Source organism: Cuculus canorus, chromosome 2, assembly GCF_017976375.1.
Source record: "Cuculus canorus isolate bCucCan1 chromosome 2, bCucCan1.pri, whole genome shotgun sequence".
Taxonomy (NCBI): Eukaryota; Metazoa; Chordata; class Aves; order Cuculiformes; family Cuculidae; genus Cuculus; species Cuculus canorus.
This window is the reverse complement of record NC_071402.1, coordinates 140,935,448-140,956,562: the sequence shown is the minus strand read 5'-3', so window position 1 is coordinate 140,956,562 and position 21,115 is coordinate 140,935,448. Positions and strand designations below refer to the sequence as shown.

General features: G+C 47.7%; 1 protein-coding gene across 1 annotated transcript; it reads left to right on the top strand.

Annotated features, from left to right (window-relative positions):
- Window positions 1–9,919: 9,919 nt before the first annotated feature.
- Window positions 9,920–15,661, top strand: SKIDA1 (SKI/DACH domain containing 1). Its single transcript, XM_054060387.1, has one exon. The coding sequence runs from the start codon at window positions 13,078–13,080 to the stop codon at window positions 15,466–15,468; it is 2,391 nt and encodes a 796-aa protein (XP_053916362.1). The 5' UTR covers window positions 9,920–13,077; the 3' UTR covers window positions 15,469–15,661.
- Window positions 15,662–21,115: the final 5,454 nt, after the last annotated feature.

Below are 21,115 nucleotides of genomic sequence, written 5' to 3'. Positions count from 1 at the left end.
TTTTTAGATACTTTTTCAAATAGAGTGAATGCACAAGTGAAAGAAAATGACACTTTCCAAATGAAAATTGTTTTTAAAAGTTTAAGGAATTCATCAAGAAAATGTTAACGTACATTAGCGGATAGCACTTTAGCTTCATTAACAAAAATAAAGAGGTATTCACCTTAAATTTCCACTAGCAATTAATCAGTTCCAACAGTAATGCTAAGATTTTTTAATAAATTGTTTAAATTTTGCTATTTCTTTTCTAAAACATGCAAAATCATATTGTACATTTAGTGAATAAAAAAAAGCACTGAACAAGAAAGTCTTTCATTTACAAAACCACATTATGAGTTGGATATAATCATCAGAAGAGTCTTCCGGGAATAACAGAAAAAGACTTTATATAAATGCATACTCTATTAGAAAACAGGAATTGATATTGGGACTCAGAGCGGCAGAGTGGGGAAACTTGCTTCTTTCCAGCAAACAAATTTCTCATAGCAATTTTTAGTCCATTTTCAGATTTAGTCTTTGTTGAGAAAGCTTTGATCTTTACCTATGTACAAAAGGATTTGTGCTGCAGCTAAACAGATGCAACTGAAAATGGGAAAATTGCAATAACTTAGTGATCCTCAATAGGTAGAATAATGCATCTCCTGATTATCCGTTTAAAATACATTGATGCTTGTCTGCCTTTTGTTTATTTGGGCTTAAATCATTAACAGTCTTCACTGAAATACATTCTAATCATGAGTATTTGCTTCACTTCTGTGAAGGCAGCAGCAAAATGGTCACTTTACTCAAAATAAAATGCAACTCTTACATGCTGACCTTTGCATGCATTGTATTTTAAATGGCAGTCTGACTTAGATCCAACAAATTCTTTCTATGCAGGTTCAGTTATGAAGGATATAGCTTGTCTACAGAACTCATATTAAAAATGTTAATGTATCTTTACGTGCTTACTCTTAAATTGTAGTGAGAAAGAACAAAGTTTTCTTTTTCCTCCTATTCTTCAACATACAGCACAACCCTGTATTTAACACCTATCCAAATGCAATGTACTGAATAATTTAAAAGTTTCAACATGTAACATGTAGTCGCTTCTTGGTCAGGAGTTTGCATGCTATATATTTACACGTTACGCAAGTACGGGTAGTAGCACCAAAGGTCACATCAGTGCATCTCCTGGACACCATGCTTCTTCCTATATTTTGCTATTTTCTTTTGTGCAGATGTTAATTACAAATTTTGTAATTCTTTTGGCTGCAAAGAAAGGAGAAACTAATTCCACCAACTATTGTATTCATTTTCTTGCTTTTAATTGCATTATCACCTTTGGAGACTTTGGTAAATTCCACTCAACTAGCACCAATGGATAAAATTGGTGGGTTTCAAGTACTGCTTCTGTTACCAATGTTGGCATTTAAATGTTAATTTCAGACTAGGGTTTACAGTAAACATGAAACAAGGGATTTTCTTTGAATGAGCAATCTCAAACCAAAATTCCAAATAATGGAATCCTAGCATTGGGATGGTTTTAAGCACAGTGATTATTTCCTTATAAAGATTTAACATTCCCTAAGTGATAAAAGTTAAAGATTTAAATGTGACAGCTAATTTATAATTCGCTACATTAAAAAGGCATTTAAATGCTAACCTTATTTTTATGTGAGTCAAGTCAACATAATGATAATTACAGGATGATACAAAAGAACCTGAAATAAACTTCTAGCAAACCATATTGGATATTAATGCTGTATTAAGCCCTGAAAAGCTGGGTTAGTAAACTCTGGAATTTAGATTATACACGACTTAAACATAATGCAGGGCTTTTCTTTAAAGAAGAATACTTCATTTCAAAGTTTGGATTTTTATGAGAGAGGTATTAATTAATTGGATTTTTATTAAATAGATTTATGTAACATCACTCCAAAACCAAGCCTCAGATTACTTTTCTTCTATAGGCATATCTCTGTGTAAGATTTGCTAAATTAATATTCCATACAAATAAATGTCCTTTTTCCATGTTTGCTGTGTTATGATCAGCAGTGTGATACTGCGTTGTGTCACAGGTCACATTTATTTGATTTTTATTTAGGAATGGTATCTGTACTACATAGTAAATACGAGGAACTACATGCTGAATTTCCCATCAAATATCTTAAACACAGAACTATTTTGGATGGATTTGTATAAACAAAACACATATATCTAATATAGACGTGGGAAAGGAAAAGCTGCTTTCGTACATGCTAAAGCAAATTGGAGTAAATCAACCGCATCCGTGGGCTGTACAAGCAATGCTACTCTGCTTTTCCCAGTACCATTTGGACAAAACAATGTTACTTTTTTATTTAAAGTGTTTTCTTCTCAACAAGGGGCCACCACTTCCCAATCTCAAAAACACGCCCCAGAATATGTTAATTAATTGTATTGTGTCTCTGAAAGAAAGAGGTTGCCAAATGCAATAAAAAAAAAAAGTCTTTCGATCACTGAGCTCCCTTCCCATTCCCAGTTACCATCTAATTTCAATTCCACATATGTATACATAGATACATTTCCTCTACATACGATTTTGACCATTAAAAACTGTCTAGGAGCAAAAGTCTAACTTGACCACATAGGGTGTATCTGGGAAGCTTAACATTCCTGGCGAATTAAGCGCGCAAGCCTCAGATCACTTTTTGTCAATCTTACTATGGTACTGCAGAGTAGGGAATGTGGGTATTTTTTTATATCTTGGTGCTTCCCAATTAAAAGTAACAACAATGCTTCTTTGTGGAAAAAACTTCCGATATGAAATATGTTAACATATTCTGTATGAATACGAAATAAAGAGCAATGAAGAAAGGCTCTCTCCCTGACTATTTTTTTTTCCCTGAACGGTCTCTCCCTATTTTTTTCATCTTCCTTTTCAACAAGACAGTTTTCAAATAGCAATATATTGTTTTAGTAAATACCAGAGCATTAAATGTCCTTTGAAATGACGCCTTCTAAATTTGTAGTTATCTTTTGAAAATTACCACGCAGCAATCCAGGGTAAAGACATCTCCAAAATATTCAACTAAAAGTAAAACAACAAAAAAAAACACCAAGCTTTTGTTTCCTCGATCTTAATGCCTTTAGATTTTACCAGGATGGTGTTTTCCCGTTAAATATTGCTTGCATCTTCAGCTTTCGAATAACATGGATGCTTTTTACCATCTAGCCTGAATTGAGCTTTTATTTGGAGGAGTCCCACAAAAGCCTGCAAGTTTACAAAGAGTGAAAGAGAAGTCCCAAACTGTATTATCTCAAACAATGACTGCAAGCATGCAACTTCCCAAGTGTGCGTGGGGGGAGGAGAGTCACTTCAGAATTATTTTCAGCTAGGTGATATCCATAAACATAATCCTTTAATTTCTTTTACTTGCTGCTCATGATCTATGCAAAACCTTAATTTCTTGAAGATATATTTAATTCAAAAAGAAAACAAAAAATAAAAAAATATACATTATTTCTAATCTTTTACAAGAAATTCTCAGGCACTCGGAGATTACTTTCTAAAAATAATCACAGTTCTCCTAGAAAAGATTTTCTTAAAACAACTAGTTCTCTATAAATTATTTCCTCACCACAAATATGAGCTCCTACCCATTTTAATTTAAACTTCCAGAAACAACGTGCAAAGACATATTCCCTTCCCCCCCCCCACCTTAAAAAAACCAATGGCACTTGTTGGATAATTTTGTTGAACATCAAATTAGACTATTCTTCCCCCATGTAAATACACGAGAAAGTTCAGGTCTGAAATGGCAAAACACCAAAACAATTTAATTCCTAATTATTTTCAGGAAAAAAAAAGAAGAGACACGAACACTTTTCCTATAAGCCAAATCTTTAAAGATCTCAAACCAGCACACAACAATCACTCGAGCGAGGAGAAAAAAAAAATCCAAACATCATGGTGCTTATATGAAAAACAGTATAAGGTTAATCTTCATTTTTATAAACAGACCATTAAAGACGAGTTCCTTCAAAAATTCTGTTTGGCTACATTTATTATTCCAAATGCAGTGGTTCGGTGCAGTTTCTCCCGATCCCTTTAAGAAGCCCTGCTCTAAAATCCACCCACAAGCAGATGTTACTTTATGCACGGACCCACGCGGTGGTGGCGGGGTTTTACCTTTCCCGTAACACGTGAGCTACAGCCTCACGGGAGCTCCCTCAGTAGATGCCACTTCTAAAGGCTCCTCTCTGCTCGGGGACCTTTTTTCCTGCCGTGTCCCCGCCAGCCCGGCGGATCGCGGGGGGCCGGCGGCGGGAGCTGCTCTCGCTCTCCCTCGCCGCGGCGGGAAGGAGGCGGCGGGGAACAATGGGGAGAGCGCCTGGAAGAGCAGGAGCCCCGGCTGCGCCTCCTCCGGCCCCGCTCCCGCGGGCTGGGCGGCTGCCGGGGGGTCCCACCGCCCCGACCGCCCCGCTCACCCTCGGGATCCCCCGGGGGCACCCGCCGACTCGCCCTCTCGGCCGTTCGCCCCGAACTCTGCCGCCCTCGGCGCGCAGCCCCGCTGGAGGGAGGCGCAGGATGGCCCGCGGCCAGCCCCGAGCCCGTGCGGGAACGGCGTGCGGGCAGCCCGGCCCGTGCGGACAGCCCCGCTCCTCAGCCCGTGCGGGAACAGCGTGCGGGCATTCCTGCCAACCCTGCTCCCGAGCCCGGCCTGTGGCATCCCCGCCGGCCCCGAGCCCTGCCCGTGCGGGCGGCCCTCGTCCCGGGCGCTGCCCCGGCCCCTCGCCCGCCGACGGCGCTGCCCCGGGGGGGAGGCGGCCGCGCTGCAGGCGCTCCCCGGCGCGGGGCTGCAGTGCGGGCTTCTTCCCTTCAGGGGACGGTGGTGCACACAAAAGCCGGCTCAGCATTGTTCTCCCTCCTGACCCCCCCGCTCCCCTTTTCCCCACCGCAGAAGCCGCCGGGCGAGGGGGCCGGGAGGATGAAGGCGAGGAGCGCCCCTCCGCTCCGCAAGGTCTCGCCGTCTTCGCCTTTCCCAAAACTCGCCCTCGTGGCGCGCTCGCAGCCTCCCCGCGAGTGTGAGGCCTCCGGGCCGCTCCCGCGTCCCCGAGGCCTCGCCGAGCTCCCGCCGAGCTCCCTCGTCCCCTGTGCATCCACGTGTCGCTTCCACCGAGAACCGCGCCGAGGCTGCGAAGCTGAGCCTCCCGCAAAGCGGCACGCTCCAGGGAAAGAAGGGGCAGCACCGACGTGAGGCTTCATTTGAGGGCTTGGCGGCCAAAGCGACCCAAGCGCGGTGCTTTGTCACTCGGCCCCAACACCCCAGTGCAGGTCCGGTGCCGGCAGAGCCCGGCTCGTGGAAGGCACCAGATCCAAGAGAATCCGGAGGAAAACTCTGAGCACGTGCAGAAAAGAGCGGGAGCTCCGACACGACACCCGGGCAAAACCACGGCTTGATTTAAATAATTGCATAATATTAGGATTTAACTTAGAAATGTTTACATTTGCGCGATTTGATTAACGTCACGTTTGATTTCCTTAAAGCTACTGACGAGGTACTTTAAAGCACGAGATTAACGTCTGCCAGCGACGCTCAACAGGCAAATCCGCTCCCACCGCCCCATCCCGCCCCCGGGACCCCCCCCCCCCCGCCCCGCGGGTCCCGGCCCTCCCTCCCCCCCGCTCGCGGTGACGTCACTGAGAGGACCGTGACGGCCCCCGGGGCGCCGCTGCGTTCGGGTTTTCCCGGGGGGAACTGTCGCGGCACGAGCGCGGCCGGCGCGGGGCATTGTGGGTAGGAGAGCGGGCGGGCGGCAGAGGAAGAGGCGGGCGGGGGGGTGAAAGGTCAGCGGCCGCGCGCCTCGCGCCAATGGCGGCAGCGCCGCCCGCCAGCACCGGGTGCCCGCGTCCCCGGGGACCGCACGGGCCCCGCCGCGCCCTTTGTAGCGGTTCGCCGCGAGGCCGCCGCGTGTTTGCGTTCGGCTCCTCCCCCACCCGCGCTTTGATGCGATTTATTTGATTTGCAAATAATCGAGATTATTTTTGTCGCTTCCTCCCTCCCCCCTCCGCCTCCTGACCTCCTCTTCCTCTCTCGCCGGTTACCGGGGGATCCTCCTGCCCGGCGGGGGTCCTGCTCGGGGGCTCCGCGGCGCTCGAGGCCGTGGCGGCGACTCCCGGCGGGGGGTTCGATCCGCCCCGGGCGCTGCCGGCGGGGCCGGGCGGGTCCCCCGCGACCGGGGAAAACGGGAAACGTACCCAGGGAGAAGCCGTTCCCTTTGTTCTTCCATTGTATCTGCCCGCGGTGGCGGATACCGGGACCAACGCTTACCTTCTCTCCTCGCTCTGGAACGCGCGCGTTCCCATCGGCTGCGAAACGCTCGGAACCGGCTGCGAACCTCGTGAGAGTTTGCAGCCCGTTCTTTTTCGCTCTGTGCTCTTTTTAGTCTAAGATTAAGTTGCCGAGCACGTTCCGAGCTGTAGCCCCCCGCCTTAGCGAATGGTCACGTTTAGGACCCTCCAAGTCCATCCTAAGTCTGCCAGTAGAATCGAGGGTATTGGAGGTCTAAACTTTCAAAAGGAAAAGGGCCTACGTTTATCTGGCAGAGCTGGAAATGCGCTCTGCTCCTCACTCGATTCCATGGAATGGATATAAACATTTCACCCTGGACAACTTAATGAAATATACATTTTAAAGCTTCAACGTAGAAAAGCTGTTCCCTCCGCTGAGATAAGTGAGAAGCAAACTGGAGTGGAGAAAAATCTACCTCGGTGTATTCCACAGGAGGAACCGTTTTGATTATCTGAAGTTTAAAACAAGCAAATAAATAAGAGCATCATTTAGAAATATTGAACGTAAAGTTTACGAGGGAAACAACCTCCAAGAGGAACGTGCTACCCGTGGTGGGATGGCGAATCACAGCTTTTTAAAGTGTCCCTTTCTAGCAAAAATGACTGCTGTTCATCCCCCTCCCCCCCGTGCACCCAAGGCGGGGAGAGGAGCCCGTTTTCCGCTTTCTTTGTAGTCCAGCCGGTGTTTCACACCCAGCCACACGGGCATTTCCCCCCCAAACCCTTGCTTTAATCTGATTATGATGAGATTTGCTGATACAATGAATATTTGAAATGATCCTCGTGTCTCAGTGAGCGGGATGCGTTTGCAGGCTCCCGTTTCCAGGGCTCCCCGCTGCAGGGGGAAGGGGAGACCCTGGGAGGGAGTCGCCCCCTCCTCCAGCGCCCGAGGCTTCATCCAGCCCAACTCCTTCGGCCGGAGCATGATCATTAAGTGCTTCCCCCCCTCCCCCACGCATCATCCCGCCTTTGCCAATTGAAAAAATAAACAAATAAAAAGGAGAGGGGAAAACAAAAAAAATAAGGAGGATACAGGCGACCCAAGTAATTGTGGGCCCGGGAGTGCGCTGCGTCCCCTCCTCCCCTCCCCCGATGTGGCCTTAATAGCCAAGTGGCAGGCAGGTTTATTTCATAGGGCCACATTACAACCAACAAGGTAAATAGGGAGTCGTGGGGGGAGAGGGAGGGAGAGAGAGAGGCTTTTCTTTGATAGCGTTTGATTGGAATTGAAACATTCTGGGGCTGTAAACATTCTTTATTTATTCAACACACATAAGCGGGCATTGTTTTATCACCGTCATAATTACGGTGTCCTTTAAACTGACTGATAGCAAAGGAGATAAGGGAATGCTCCTGTAGCTCCAGATTAAGCCGCTGGCTCTCCCCTCTCCCCGGGTCACCAGGATCCACAAGGTCCTTGGAGATGAGGAGCTCCGGAAGATTGTGGCCTGACCATCCCTTACGTCACGAAAGTGATTTGTACCACATTGCTAATTTGGTGCGATTCATAACCTCCTGATCTCCTACGTTTGCAACCGCTTTTGAGCTGGTGGGGTATATTTTTAGGGCGTAGTTCCCGAGCACGGAAATTAAGAACGATCACCTATGTGCGGGAGAAGATCTTATTTCCCAATGTTTGTTGCTTTACCTTTGTCTAATTAAAAATGCAAACTTTTAGGATCCTTTCAGAACAAAGCCTCACCAAATCCCCTTTACGTCCAAGGATTTGCAAATTTATAAAGGCTGCATTGAATTCAGCGTGGGTCAAGGGGCAAAAAAAGGGTAGAAGGTCACTGCATTTTGATTATGGGTCAGTAAACAACATGGCATATAGTATGTGTCCAGAAACTCCTGCTAAAAAGTATTTTTAAACTACCAGTTGTATCAAATTCAAGAAACAGTCTTAGCCAGCAGTGATTATAAATTTCATAAAATTCTAGTGTGCAAGTGTCACCCTAGCCCCTGCAGAAAATATACAACTTAAAAAAACACTTAACAGAACTCTGCATTGCTGCTTTGTTTACCAAAAAAAAAAAAAAAAAAAAAAAAAAAAGGGGAAAAAAAAAAGAAAAAACCCTAACCCTGAAACTCTGGGCATAAGCGTGTTAGCCAGATTACGATTTTTTTTTTTTAGATTGATGGTTGGCATTTCATTGTCCTACACATTTAGGAGATTTAGTTGTACATTCTGATTTGTTGTCATACTAGAATTTACAGCAAATTTTAGATCCTACAGTCACATTTGTCTGACTTTAAAATAGCAGAAGGATCCTATTATACTGTTCTTTGACCCTATTATATTTATGTTACTGGACTCTTTGTGATAGCCTCTAGCTGCTTTCTGACTGTGTCCTCCTTGAGCAAAATATGCCCAGCAATATCTAAAGCAGAATATGTGGTTAGAAAACAAGTTCTCATCTGAAATATACATTTCTGCCCAGCATCATGAAAGCAAAAGGTTTATTTAAGGCTTGTTGATACCTGAAGACATGGGCCAGCACTTAACAAATAATAAAAAATAATAATAATACTCTAATAATGTGGCAATCCTAGTGTGAAAATGCACATGACCTCTTAGGTTTTCCCGAAGATTTTCAAAAGAATTCTCCCCATTAGTACAACCGCTGGTGGACATCGCTGTTGCATTTCCCAATGAAACGTTTAAAAGACCGTAAATGGTGTGTGCATTACTTCATTGCAGAAGGAAGAGGTCAGGCTGAATTGCACTGGTATTTAAACATAATCATACTATGAAAATAAATCAAAACATCACGTAAAAAGAGTATTTTAAATGTTACTTATTTTCTTCTCGAATGACACGGTTAAGCCCTTCCCCACGAGCATCTGTATTTTAACACAAGTTTACAAAAATGAAAGTATACAATTTCCAATAAATGGGAATAGGTCTGCAGCGAGGTATTATGAATATTATTTTGCTCCTTCTTTTCTAATGAGGTTTATCCTTCAGCCAGACAGCTTCAAGACTGAAACACTACTGACTATAGAGTGTAGATTGCAGATTGCACGCTACTCAACGTGAAAAGGAGCACGTTTGATTGATAGTCTCTGTGTGTGTGTGCGCCTATACACACAACTCTGTGGTTGCATCTATGTGTGTTTGGCAAAATCGGGCATATCTGAGCGTCCTTATCTTAAGAAATGTGAGACAAACATCCATCCCTTTAATCATGTTCATCTTTGATCACCAGTGAGGGTGACACAGTACACAAAATTAACAAAGAAACTCCTTTGCTTCTGGGAGAGTGCTACATATACATCTGGGTCTGCACACACATGCACAACACGCACAACATGCACGCAAACACACAGGCAGTACACCCCGTCTCCTATAAGTAAATTATTACATAACTTTTCATGTAAAACTGATACCAGACACCTTTATTTTTTCATTTTCATTCTTTTGGCCAGCTTTCGCATTAACAACCTAAGCCATAAATGTTGGTGGCTATTGATCGCAATCCCCTGTGTGCGTGCAAATCCATTTTCAAGTCCCCTGCTTTTAATGTGGGTGTGGGTGTGCAAGGGGCCTCCGCTGGCTCTTCATCAGCATCTTCCCCCCCCCCCCCCCCCCCAGCCAGCTTGAGGACGACCCCGGATACACAACGTGTGGTGATGGCCAAGGGAAAGAGCGCACACACACACACAAAAACAACAAACGACGGAGAAGTAGAGAAACAGAGGTCTCCGTGTAAGATGCGGAGAAAGATATGCAACGGGGCAGTGTGTGTAAGTACAGGGTGGGGATGTGCAGGTTGGGCGCCTGGCATTTCCCAAGCCTTCTGGTGGGTTTCCTCCTCTCGACGCTCGGCTCTGCCTCGACCCCGGCGCTCATGATCGCACCTTTGGGGAAACAGAGGTTTGCCGAGGAGCCGCCACCAGTTTTAAACGTTTGGTAGCGCCGGAATTCACCTACCAAAAATAAGGCGTTTTTTAAATAGTTGCCGAGCTCGAGGGCCGGGCTGTCCCCGGGAGGACGTGGGCGCCCGGGGCTCCCTGCGTGCGGGTGCACGCGTGGGTTTACACGGGAATCCAACCCAGCTGAACTACCTGGCAAATAAAGGACTTTTCAGCCCATCGAGGCTTTGGTAACGTCCTCTGAGCAGCTTTCTCGGAGTTTGCTGTTCCTTTACTGTTGACTCCATAGCCTTAACCTTATAGCAGGGGGAGGAGAGCAGCGGGGAGGGGGTGGGGGTGTTGGCAGCATATAAGTACATCAGGAGGAATTTTTAAACGACCTTATTGTCTCTAGCTCTAGAAAGACCATGATGATTTCTTTTTAGCGCCAGCAGCTGTTTTCTCTCGAAACTTTGCTTTCAGCCTCAGCATAGACCAGGAAGCCTCTCGCACGAGCGAGGCAGAGAAAGGCGAGGCTGGGGGATCCAGATGCGAGGCGAGGGAAGGCGAACTCCGCGGATGGTCTTAGCTGTGCCGAGGCATTGTTCACTGCAGCCTCTCGGTTACATTTAAAGGCTGAAATATCACGAGATCCACTCAATGATCCTTTTCTAATTCGAGAGACAAAATGTAATTTGCTGTAGCTCTGCTTTCTCGGATGGGAATACTATCCCTATCTTTCAACGGGAAGAACTAGGCATCGCGGTTCGCACACACGGATTAAGTTGAACAGCGGCGATTACATCTGCGCTGAGAGCAACAGTAGTCCAGGGCTGACTTTTCAAATCTCAGCCTTCCGAGTTGGAGGCTCCCTTCAATAGATTTCCTCCGTTCCCGGATGCACTTCTCCAAAATCCGACTTCTCTCTAGAATTCCTGCGAAACTGGGGTCTCGCCTGCCTTTCGCCTTGGCGTGCAAAGCTGCCTTTTCACAGAGCGATTATGCGCTTTATTTTCGCTGTACCTGACGGGGGAACGCGAACTCCACGCACCATATTGTCAATACTCGGAGTGGATATTGACCTTTGGGATTGAAGATTGGTTTGAATTTTTGTTTTTCCTCCGTCAATCTTTTTTTTTTTTTTTTTCCCAAGTCCCAGAAATATGAGATGTCTCATTAATCTCGCGGATATGTCTAATTCTGGGTGTGTAGTGATGCACAAAAGTGCTCGTGTTTGTATCCAGCGGAACAGTGGATGCACGGCAGAGATTGGTGATTTTTTTTGTTGCAGCACCTAACGTGCAGACCGCACCAGCATCACTTTAACGTGACAAGGGAGAGGCGCGCGGCTATCGCAACATTTGCGAGATCCTCACTCCTGACACTCGAATAATTTAAATTTCCTAAGAAGAGGTTAGACCTTCGTGCTGCTTCTTCAAATTGATTTTAAGGGGCTGCTGTAAATGGAACATCAAAAAGCTGCGGCGGCGCTGCTCCGAGCGGAATATGCAAACTGCGAGCCAGAAGCATCCTAACCCGTCGCGATATCGTACGTTGTGTGTGCCAGCACTTTTTTGTTATTACGTAAAGGCTCCTGGAAGCACCTTGGATATTTTACATTCTCCTTTCTCTGCTGGAAGCAATCAGCGCACAGGAATCCTGACGTGGGCTCTGGGACTATAGGACATTCCAGCTCGTGATCCGGCACGGTTAATTGTGAAAAGTGTATACATTTCTGGCTTATCTATGCTTTGTTATGGGTCTGACGTGAGACCACGTCCTCCTCCCTCCCGCAATATTACAGGCAGAATTTCAGCTAAAAGTGTTACAGTATCACCGTGCGGGAACCCGTGATATTCAGGCAAGCAAAATAACCTTAGTCTCCGGCTGTAAAAAGCTAATTAAGCAGAAGAGGAAAATCAAGAGAAACTCGAAAATGTAAGTATTCCCTCTCGCTAAGAACAGAGCGTTTAACTTTGGAACCTCAGAAAGGAAAATACCAGGCTGTTCTGCACGTTTTCGCTAAGCTTCATTTTCCACACAATGCCGAATAAAATGCTAGTTTAAAGCGGCTACGTTACCGAAGGATTTTCCATCGCTACGATCAGACTTATATCCTTTAAAATCACGGCATGCATAAAAGAGCAACGTTTGTCCAAAAGAAGCTACAAATGTACAAAATGGTAGAGGAAAAAAGCATACAAATCCTTCCTCTGAAGCTAGCGACAAGGAAGTCTGAGAGGTCTGAGTGTGTTTGAGCTCGGATTGTTTAATAGAAAGATTTATATACTAACTGTATTATTTACTTTGGGAGGGGAGGTGGCAGTATAAGAGTATGCTAATTAGTGGGAGATTTTTTGGGGGAAGGGGTGGAATATCAATTTTTATTGCATCACCTGTCAGGAGTGTCCAATCAGCGTTGGCTTTAGGGGAATTAATTGATGAAGGTGTCTCCGGACGAGCTCACTTCACTCTGTCATTTTATTTGTAGCTAAAGCAGCGGCGGGAATAGCAGCTGCATTTCTTTTCTCTTCCTCCCTTCACATTCCATTATCATAGTTTCCAATGGAAAAGCAGGGAATGAAAGGGAGCAGGTACTGATCTTCAGCAGCAACTTAGAGAAACACTTTGGCAAACCTGATTTTTAAGGTTATATATTGATTGTAGCCTCACGATATTTTTTTAATTTATTTTTTTTTTAATTTTGTCTAAAGTTTGGCACTTCATTCACCAAGAATAACAGCCTTTGTTATATTTTATTAGCAGGATGCCTTGAGACAAACACAGCATCTGGCTGAGGATTGTGTGTGTGTGGCTTTTTCTTTTTTTTTTTTTTTCTTTTTTCTTTTTTTTTTCCCCCCCACCTCTCTCTGTCTGCAAATGCTGGGAATAATTTAATTCACGAAATGGGAGACCTGAAGTCGGGTTTTGAGGAGGTGGATGGCGTGAGGCTCGGCTACCTCATCATTAAAGGAAAGCAAATGTTTGCACTCTCCCAGGTTTTTACAGACCTGCTCAAAAATATCCCGCGAACTACCGTGCACAAGCGAATGGATCATTTAAAAGTAAAAAAGCATCACTGCGACCTGGAGGAGTTGAGGAAACTCAAAGCCATCAACTCCATCGCTTTCCACGCCGCCAAATGCACCCTGATCTCCAGAGAGGACGTGGAAGCCCTTTACACATCCTGCAAAACCGAACGGGTCCTTAAGACGAAGCGGAGGAAAATAAGCCGTGCGCTGTCACCCACCGAGCTGCGGCCGGAGCTGGCGCCCAGCGACCCCTTCTGCGGCTTCTGGAAGGAGAACAAACTTTGGCTGGGACTGGAGGGCGCTGCTCGGCCGCTGCTGCCCCTGCGGAGGAGAGCCCTGCGCCCGGGGGACGCCGCCTTGCTACCGGCCGCTCATCTACCTCACATTTTTAGTAAATACACTGGCCACAGCTACCCAGAACTCGCACGGGCGCCTCGCAAACCCCCCGTAAACTATGAACCGGCGGCGGGCGGCTGCGCTCCCCTTCGCGCCCGCCGCCCGCCCGCCGCCCGCCCCCCGCCCGCCGCCGCCGCCGCGCCCCCGCCCCCGCCCGCCCGCTGCCGCCGCCGCCGCCGCCGCCACGGGGCCGCCGCCGCCGCTGCGCTGGGCCCCCCCGGCGCCGCCCGCCGGTCCCGCGCCGCCCAGCCGCTGCCCCGCGGCTTCGCGCCGCCACCCGCCTTCCCCGAGAGCGGCAGCAGCGACTCCGAGTCCAGCTGCTGCTCCGGCCGCGCTGCGCACGACTCGGACTGCGGCTCCAGCCTCTCCAGCTCCAGCGAGGCCAGCTCGGAGGAGGAGGACGAGGAGGAGGACGAGGAGGAGGACGAGGAGGGCAGCGGCGCCACGGACTCCAGCGAGGGCAGCTCGGAGGAGGAGGAGGAGGAAGAGGAGGAGGAAGAGGAGGAGGAGGAGGACAGCACCTCGGACTCCGACTCCAGCTCGGTCTCCAGCCAGGTCTCGGTGCAGAGCATCCGCTTCAGGCGCACCAGCTTCTGCAGCCCGCCCGGCGTGGTCCACGCCAACTTCTTGTACCATCTGGCGGCCGCCGCCGCCCCCCGCGCCCCGGCCCCGGCCCCGGCGGATCCCGGCGGGCTGCCCGAGCTGTCGGGGGAGTGGGGCCGCCCCGGCTGGGCGCTGCGCTGCTCCGGCGGCCCGGGGAGCTGCTTCGCCGAGATAAGAGATGGTAGGGTGTCCGAGATCACATTCCCACACTCTGAATTTTCCAATAATGCCAAGAGTACTGACCTAACAATTAACTGTGTTGCAAAGGGGGCCTCTTCACCTAGCCCAAAGACAAACAATGCATTTCCACAACAAAGAATACTCAGAGAGGCAAGGAAATGCCTTCAAGCAACTACTACACACCGTGCAGATAACAATACAATAGCTGCTAGGTTCTTAAATAATGATTCTTCATCAGCGGCAGCAAATTCAGAGAAAGATTCCAAAATCCCTCATTGTATTGAATTTGCCACGGATTTGCCCTCTTTACAAACTGATCCTGAGGAGGATGCTGCTTCTCCAGGGGCAGCAGCAGCAGCAGCAGCTGAACTCCAGTGCACTGAAACGGGCAGTAAGGCATTGCCATTCCTGCACAGCATTAAAATCAAAATAGAGGACAGCAGTGCGAACGACGAGTATGAGCCTGACCTTACAACACATAAGCTAAAGTGTGAGTGCAATGATACTAAGGATGAATTTTACGGTGTGACTGAGAGTAATAACCAGGACGCTTTATTAACAACCAAGGAAGATTCTGCATGCACTGAGAAAGAAACCACTTCCTTAAACCCGCTGACTCAGAGTCAGGTCCTCTCATGCACTTTAAGTACTCCAAAACCTGAGGATGGGGAGTATAAATTTGGAGCAAGGGTGAGAAAAAATTACAGGACACTGGTTTTGGGAAAGCGACCTGTACTGCAGACTCCTCCAGTCAAACCAAATTTGAAATCAGCTCGAAGCCCACGTCCTACAGGTAAAATCGAGACACATGAAGGAACACTGGATGATTTTACAGTTAACAATAGACGCAAAAGGGTAGCCAGCAATGTAGCATCAGCAGTGAAAAGGCCATTTAATTTCATGGCAAATTTTCCCTGTCCACCATCACTAATTATTGGCAATGATGGGGATTTGTTGCCAGCTTATTCCTTAAACACCACTAAGGATTCCCAACCACCTCACAAGGCCCATCCTGTATGGAAATGGCAGCTGGGCGGTTCTGCAATACCTCTTCCACCTAGCCACAAATTCAGGAAATTTAATTAATAAAATAGTTTGGAAAATATTTTCTTGAACCACCTCTAACTTTCTTACTTTTTTTAAAACTCTGCAGGATGGTTTGTACAAACCCATTAGTGCTATACACACTTTTTGGAATCCTGTTTTATCACATTGTGAAGACAGAAACTGGATTACTATTTTCTTTACCATAACAACAGTGTTTTTTTGTTTTGTTTGGGTTTTTTATTTTTTTTTTCGGTTCAGTTGCATTTGAGTGTTGGGTTTTGGCTTTTTTTTTGGTTACATCCCACAGAGTACTTCAGGCTAAAGACTCAAGTTAAACTCAGTTATTATGGTAGAGCTGGAACACTTTACTGTTTAAATGCTAATAATGCACCAGTACCTCAATTCAACTGCTGCAAATAAATGTCAAAAGGTTGAATAATAAATATTAGAATGAGCCATTAAATTTATGCACTAGATTTCGAAAATGGAAGTCTAACTGTTAATTCAGTTAAAGTTTGTTAAGTTACATGGTTGCACAGTAAGGGTTCACTATAATTCAATGTGGCAGCAGCCTACTTTTCGGGAGCTTTGTTTTCGGGTGCAGGGGTGTCTTTTTCGAAGAACAGTTGCACTTATTCCTTTTTCTCTGGTTTGGAAAGGCTGGGGTCTGCCTATGACCCCAGCGCTGGGAAAAGCTGCCTCATCTGAAACGAGTAAATAAATGTGGAATTCTATTTTTGGTAAAAGGGTGTCTTTTACTTGTACAGCCACTCTTTGCAGTTGGGAAGCCTTTTTTTGTTTCACCCAGAGGTCTTAAATAAGGTTACTGTTACCCACTAATGTCATGCTTAAGTTGTGGTCTGAACATGCCCCTTACAAACTTGCAAAGCAACTAAAATATTTGGCCGGCTAGGAGTACAATTTATGGTCCACCCCCTCACGCTGGCTGGAGGAAATAGCAAAGCAGTAAATACAACACAGAAAGTGAAACGAGAGGCTGTGAGTGGAAAGAATACACAAAATGAGAAAGACCACGTTATTCATAGCTTTTTTGGCACCAAAACTCAGGCGTTTAAACCGTGTTACACTTCCCGGTTCTACCCTCATCTCTTGAAATATGTTGTCGTGGGGTTGTATTTTTGCCATGCCATCCTCTCTATGTAGCAGAAACGTTTCTACTGCACGTGACAATCAGAGGCAATTATCTATATTTGCACTTAATATCGAAATAGTCGAAGAGGCAGACTTCTAGAGTCTGGCCCTCGGTAAGACATGCTGGTATAATATATTGTGATGATGGAAGCAGTAAATCAAAATTATGGAAATTTGCACTGTTGAAAAGCATGCTTTAGCTTTATTTTCAATTAAAAACACTGTTTAAAAAACATTCCTGATTCCATATACTTTGAATTATTGCAGAGTTATCCGTGGTTTCCTCTCCGTTTGTAAGTTCACTGTTTTTATTTGGAGGAAATACGCTTCAAGAGGTTAACTGTCTCCCCCCTACAACCCCTCGAAAAGAAAGGGAAGGGGCGGAAAAAAAGAGAAAAAAAAAAAAAAAAGCAGCGAGGCTGGAGGCCGAGGTGGATGCCGAGCTGAGCCGGGGGAAGGTCCCTGCTGCGGGGGGAGGACGGGTACAGCAACTCTGAAAACAGCCTGAAAAGTTTGCAGCTTGAGAAAGGCAGTTATAATTGAGTTGCTGAATCAGCAGAGTTTAGGATGAATAATTGCTGGTTTCTTTCTTTGGATCAGCATTTTATTTATACTAGATCATTCCCAAATTAAATTTTAAGGATTCCACTCATCGATCAATCCCAGGGGAATAATCTATCGTAAATCAAAAAAAGGAAAACAAAGCAACAATGTAATGTTTACTATGTGACTCAAAGTCAACATTTCTGATGGCCTGGGCTTAAATTTTTTAATTCCTGCCTTTTGTAATGCCCTCTCCCATTCCCTCGTCTCTAAATATTCCAACCAGTCACTAACTGATTTCAGCTCTGTTTACTATATCCACACCGTAGCTTTCCTCTCATTGTAAAAGGCCCAGTCTAAGAATATCTGCAGCCAAATATAGTTAGAAAGAGTAAACAATTGCCTTGCAGTGGAGTTTCCCTTCCCCCTGCATGCACACGCACACACATCACTTTAAACTGCCAATTGCAAAAGGTGCATTGCATACTTAACCGCTTTGCTGAAATTACGATGGTCGTGAAAAATCTGCTTACTGAAGTTGTTGGGAGATGAATGTTTACATTCGTGTGTTTAGAGCTGCACAGATTACAGCCTTATTTCCAGAGAACTGTAAATACATACGAAATGTACTGCTCAGGAAAGCCCCCCCGCTCTGTTAGAAAACACTGTCTGTAGGAGAAAGGTCAAAAAAAAAAAATTGGAAAAAAAAGGAAAAAAAGAGTCAAACTCAAAAGCTACAGAAGTGCAATATGCAAACTTGAAACATAAAATTTCGCCTTGTCAATTAAACAACGTATCACTTTCAAAGTAACTCCGTCCCCTGACCCTTTTTACTTCCAATTAGAGATATGCTGATTTGGCCAGGAATTGTAAATTACAGAGGTGCCTTTTCAGGTTCCCGAAATAATCCTGGGAAGCGGGGGGAGGGGAAGGAATAAGCATAAATTTATACCAAATAGGCTTTGCAGGGTTGAGGACGTGAAATATGGCGCCCAGCCCCGGGAGCTCCAGCCCCGGGAGCAGGAGCTGGGCAGGGATCGGCCGGGGCACCCCCAGGAGGCTGCTCCGCTGGGCCTCCTCCATCCAGGCAACATCAAAAGGCAAGAAGTTAAATAGCCAAATAATTTTCACACGTGTACACCTCAGTTTAGTGCAAGCCACTAACAAGGACATTCGTGTTTTTACTGCCGCTGGAGAAATTAGCCAGGTACAATAACTCACTGGGCGAAAAAAAAGTGAAAAATGAGTGTATTCTTTCCAATTCTGGTAGTTCCGTAACTGTTTCTGATGGCACTGTAATTATTATTGTGAGCAGAGTTCATTATAATTTCAGCCTTAATAACATAGACATATCATTGAGTTACGTATAAATAACCAATTTTCTCCCATAAAGGTAAGTTCTACCAACGAGGAAAAACAAAGGTTTTTCTAGTGATCCAGGTTACCATTTGTTGTAATGTTTACAGGAGATAAAACTTAAAATGCATTAGCAATGAGTCGCCACCATTTTCCTATTCCTGGTGTACACAAAAATCAACAGAATTTTCTAGAGGAAAAAGCAGCCGAGGGAAGTGCGTGTGCTTTATGGACTACACTCCTTAGGTATTTGCCACAAGTAGAGTTCATCAGTAAATTTACTGGGAAAATTGCTGCTGCCAGATGGAAGACAAAAGAAAGTTTTGGACGATGTTTCATTCTCTAGAGCATTAAAAAGGGAACACGTGTAATGCCTTCAGCGATGAGGTATATTGCCTTAAAAGATGTAACTCGCCGTTTACAACAGTTTACTTTAAGAAGCGATTGTTCTATAACCTACACTTACTTGACTACAGCGGGCTATCTCTTTACCGGTTGTTTATTTAAACCGCCACTACTCGCAATAATGCAAAATAGCGGTAGCTGTTGTACGAAGTTTGCTGTTCAATCAATTCACTTGGTCATTTTTTTAACATGGTCTCCGATCCTTTTCCTTCGAACAGATTTAGTTGCCAATAAATTGAAGTTTCTGCAGAAACGAGAGCGATGCTATCACGTTTTTGTTTGTCAGCGTTCACACGTGCGAGCGGTCGAGACAGAGGAGGGTAAAAAAGTGTCATTTTCGACACACGGCGGTAATCTGCAGGGAAATATTCTACATGTGCGGCATGTTAGAGAGCACGGAACATGGATAACGTTGTTAATTGTGGTTTTTATGGTTAAGAGGATTGCTGGAAAGAATATGCAACGGCTCATCCCGGGATCTCTTTGGAAGTGCAAGAGGGCGAGCGCCTGGAAACGCGAAGCTCCGGCCGAGGAGGGAGGCTCGGGGCGCCCTTTCCTCGCAGACGCCGCCGCTGCCCGGGCCCGGGCCCGCGGGCAGGGACGGCGAACAGCCCCGAGGCCTCACCCAGGGAGCGTTTTTCCCCTGCGCTGATATAATTATTCGCCTCGCCCCGGGCCCCTCTCTCTCCCTTTCTCTCCGAGGCGGCCTCACAAGCCCCCGCTTTAAAAGGCCCGAGATGTTTTGCATGAAGCGCTCACAATAGGGGTTGAGGGAATTGACAGTTTCAAAAACAAGGCTCCCCGTCCCTTCCAGATGCCGGAGCCCCCTCGCCCGCTCCGGCCCTCCGCGCCGCCGGTGGCTCCATCCTTAGCATTGCAAATACACGCCAACAGCTGTGTTTGTAAACAGGGCGGGGGGGGGGGGGGGGGAGACCCGCGGCCGCCGCTGGAGCTGCCTCCGCCGCCTCGCCCGCCCGCCAACGCCTGGAAATTACAAAAAAATAAATAAATAAAACAAATAAAACTCGGAGGGGCGGGGGGCGGCGGGCGCGGCGGCCTCGAGCGCGGGGCCCGGGCGCCGCCATCTTGCCCGGCGCCACGCGCCTCCCTGAGCGGCGTCCCCGGCCCCGCTCCGGCCTCCCGCTCCTTCTCCGGGCCCCGGTCCGGCCTCCCGGCCCCGCGCTCCGGCCTCCCGCTCCATCTCCCAGCCCCGCGCTCCATCCTCCCGCTCCGGCCTCCCGGCCCCGCTCTGGTCTCCCGCTCCGGCCTCCCGGCCCCACTCCATCTCCCGGCCGCTCCCGGCGCCTCCCTCCCTGCCCTCGCCTTGCGGAGAGAGGCCATGGGCGAGGGAGGCTCCGGGGGGTCTGCGGGCTCCGGGGAAACCCGGGGTGTCGGCCCGGTCAGCAGCGGGGTCAGCACGGGGAGCGCGGCGGGGCCGCTCGCTGCCGGGGCCGAAAAGCAGTCGGAGCTGTAAAAGCGTGTGAAATTACGCACCGGTCTCTTAAAGAGTGGCTAATTTATAGTAAATAGCGAGGGCTTTGTAAATGGCTTTATTATGTTGTTTCTTGTTAATTGTTGAGAAAATCCCCATTGTTGGGTGTGAATGGCTTTATGGGCTCGCCCGGGCCCCGGTGCGATCCCGGGGCAGTAAATGGCCGCTCCGCTAATGCGACCGCCGCGACCCTCGGCGGGGCTGGCGTGGAACGGGCGCCCCCGGCATCTCCGGGAGCGGGAACAGCGGAGACGCGGCGGGGAGCGCCTCCCCGCTCGCTGCCGGCGGCCCCGGAGGCAGCGCACACGTGCAGGGGCCGCTCCCCGCCTTTGTTAGCGGCCGCGCTGCCGCCCGCCCCGAGCCCCGGCCCGGCCTCGGCCGCCCAGCCGGGGAATCGCTGTGCCCCCTCGGGAAATCGATGGGAGCCGGCACCGCGACGCCCCCCGCGTTCGGAGGGGCGATGGGGAGCAGCGACGAACTTCCCCCGAGTCCCGCGGCGGCCGGAGGCAACGGGACGCGGGAATTCCCCCGGCGCCGGGGCACCGGGAAGCCTCCCGAGAGCACGTGCCTGCGTGTTATAAAATACAGACCGCGATGAAATGTAAACTCCACTCCAGAAACTTAGATTGGGCTTATTCTCTTTCCTGAAATCTCCCCCTCCTCTGATTTCGAAACGCCCCCGGGTTTAAAGCACTTGTTTCACGGGTTTCTGCTCAGCCTACATCTGCCAGCGTCCCC

Coding starts and splice junctions, on each gene's coding strand:
- SKIDA1 (XM_054060387.1), top strand. CDS start 13,078: ATGGGAGACCTGAAGTCGGGTTTTGAGGAGGTGGATGGCGTGAGGCTC.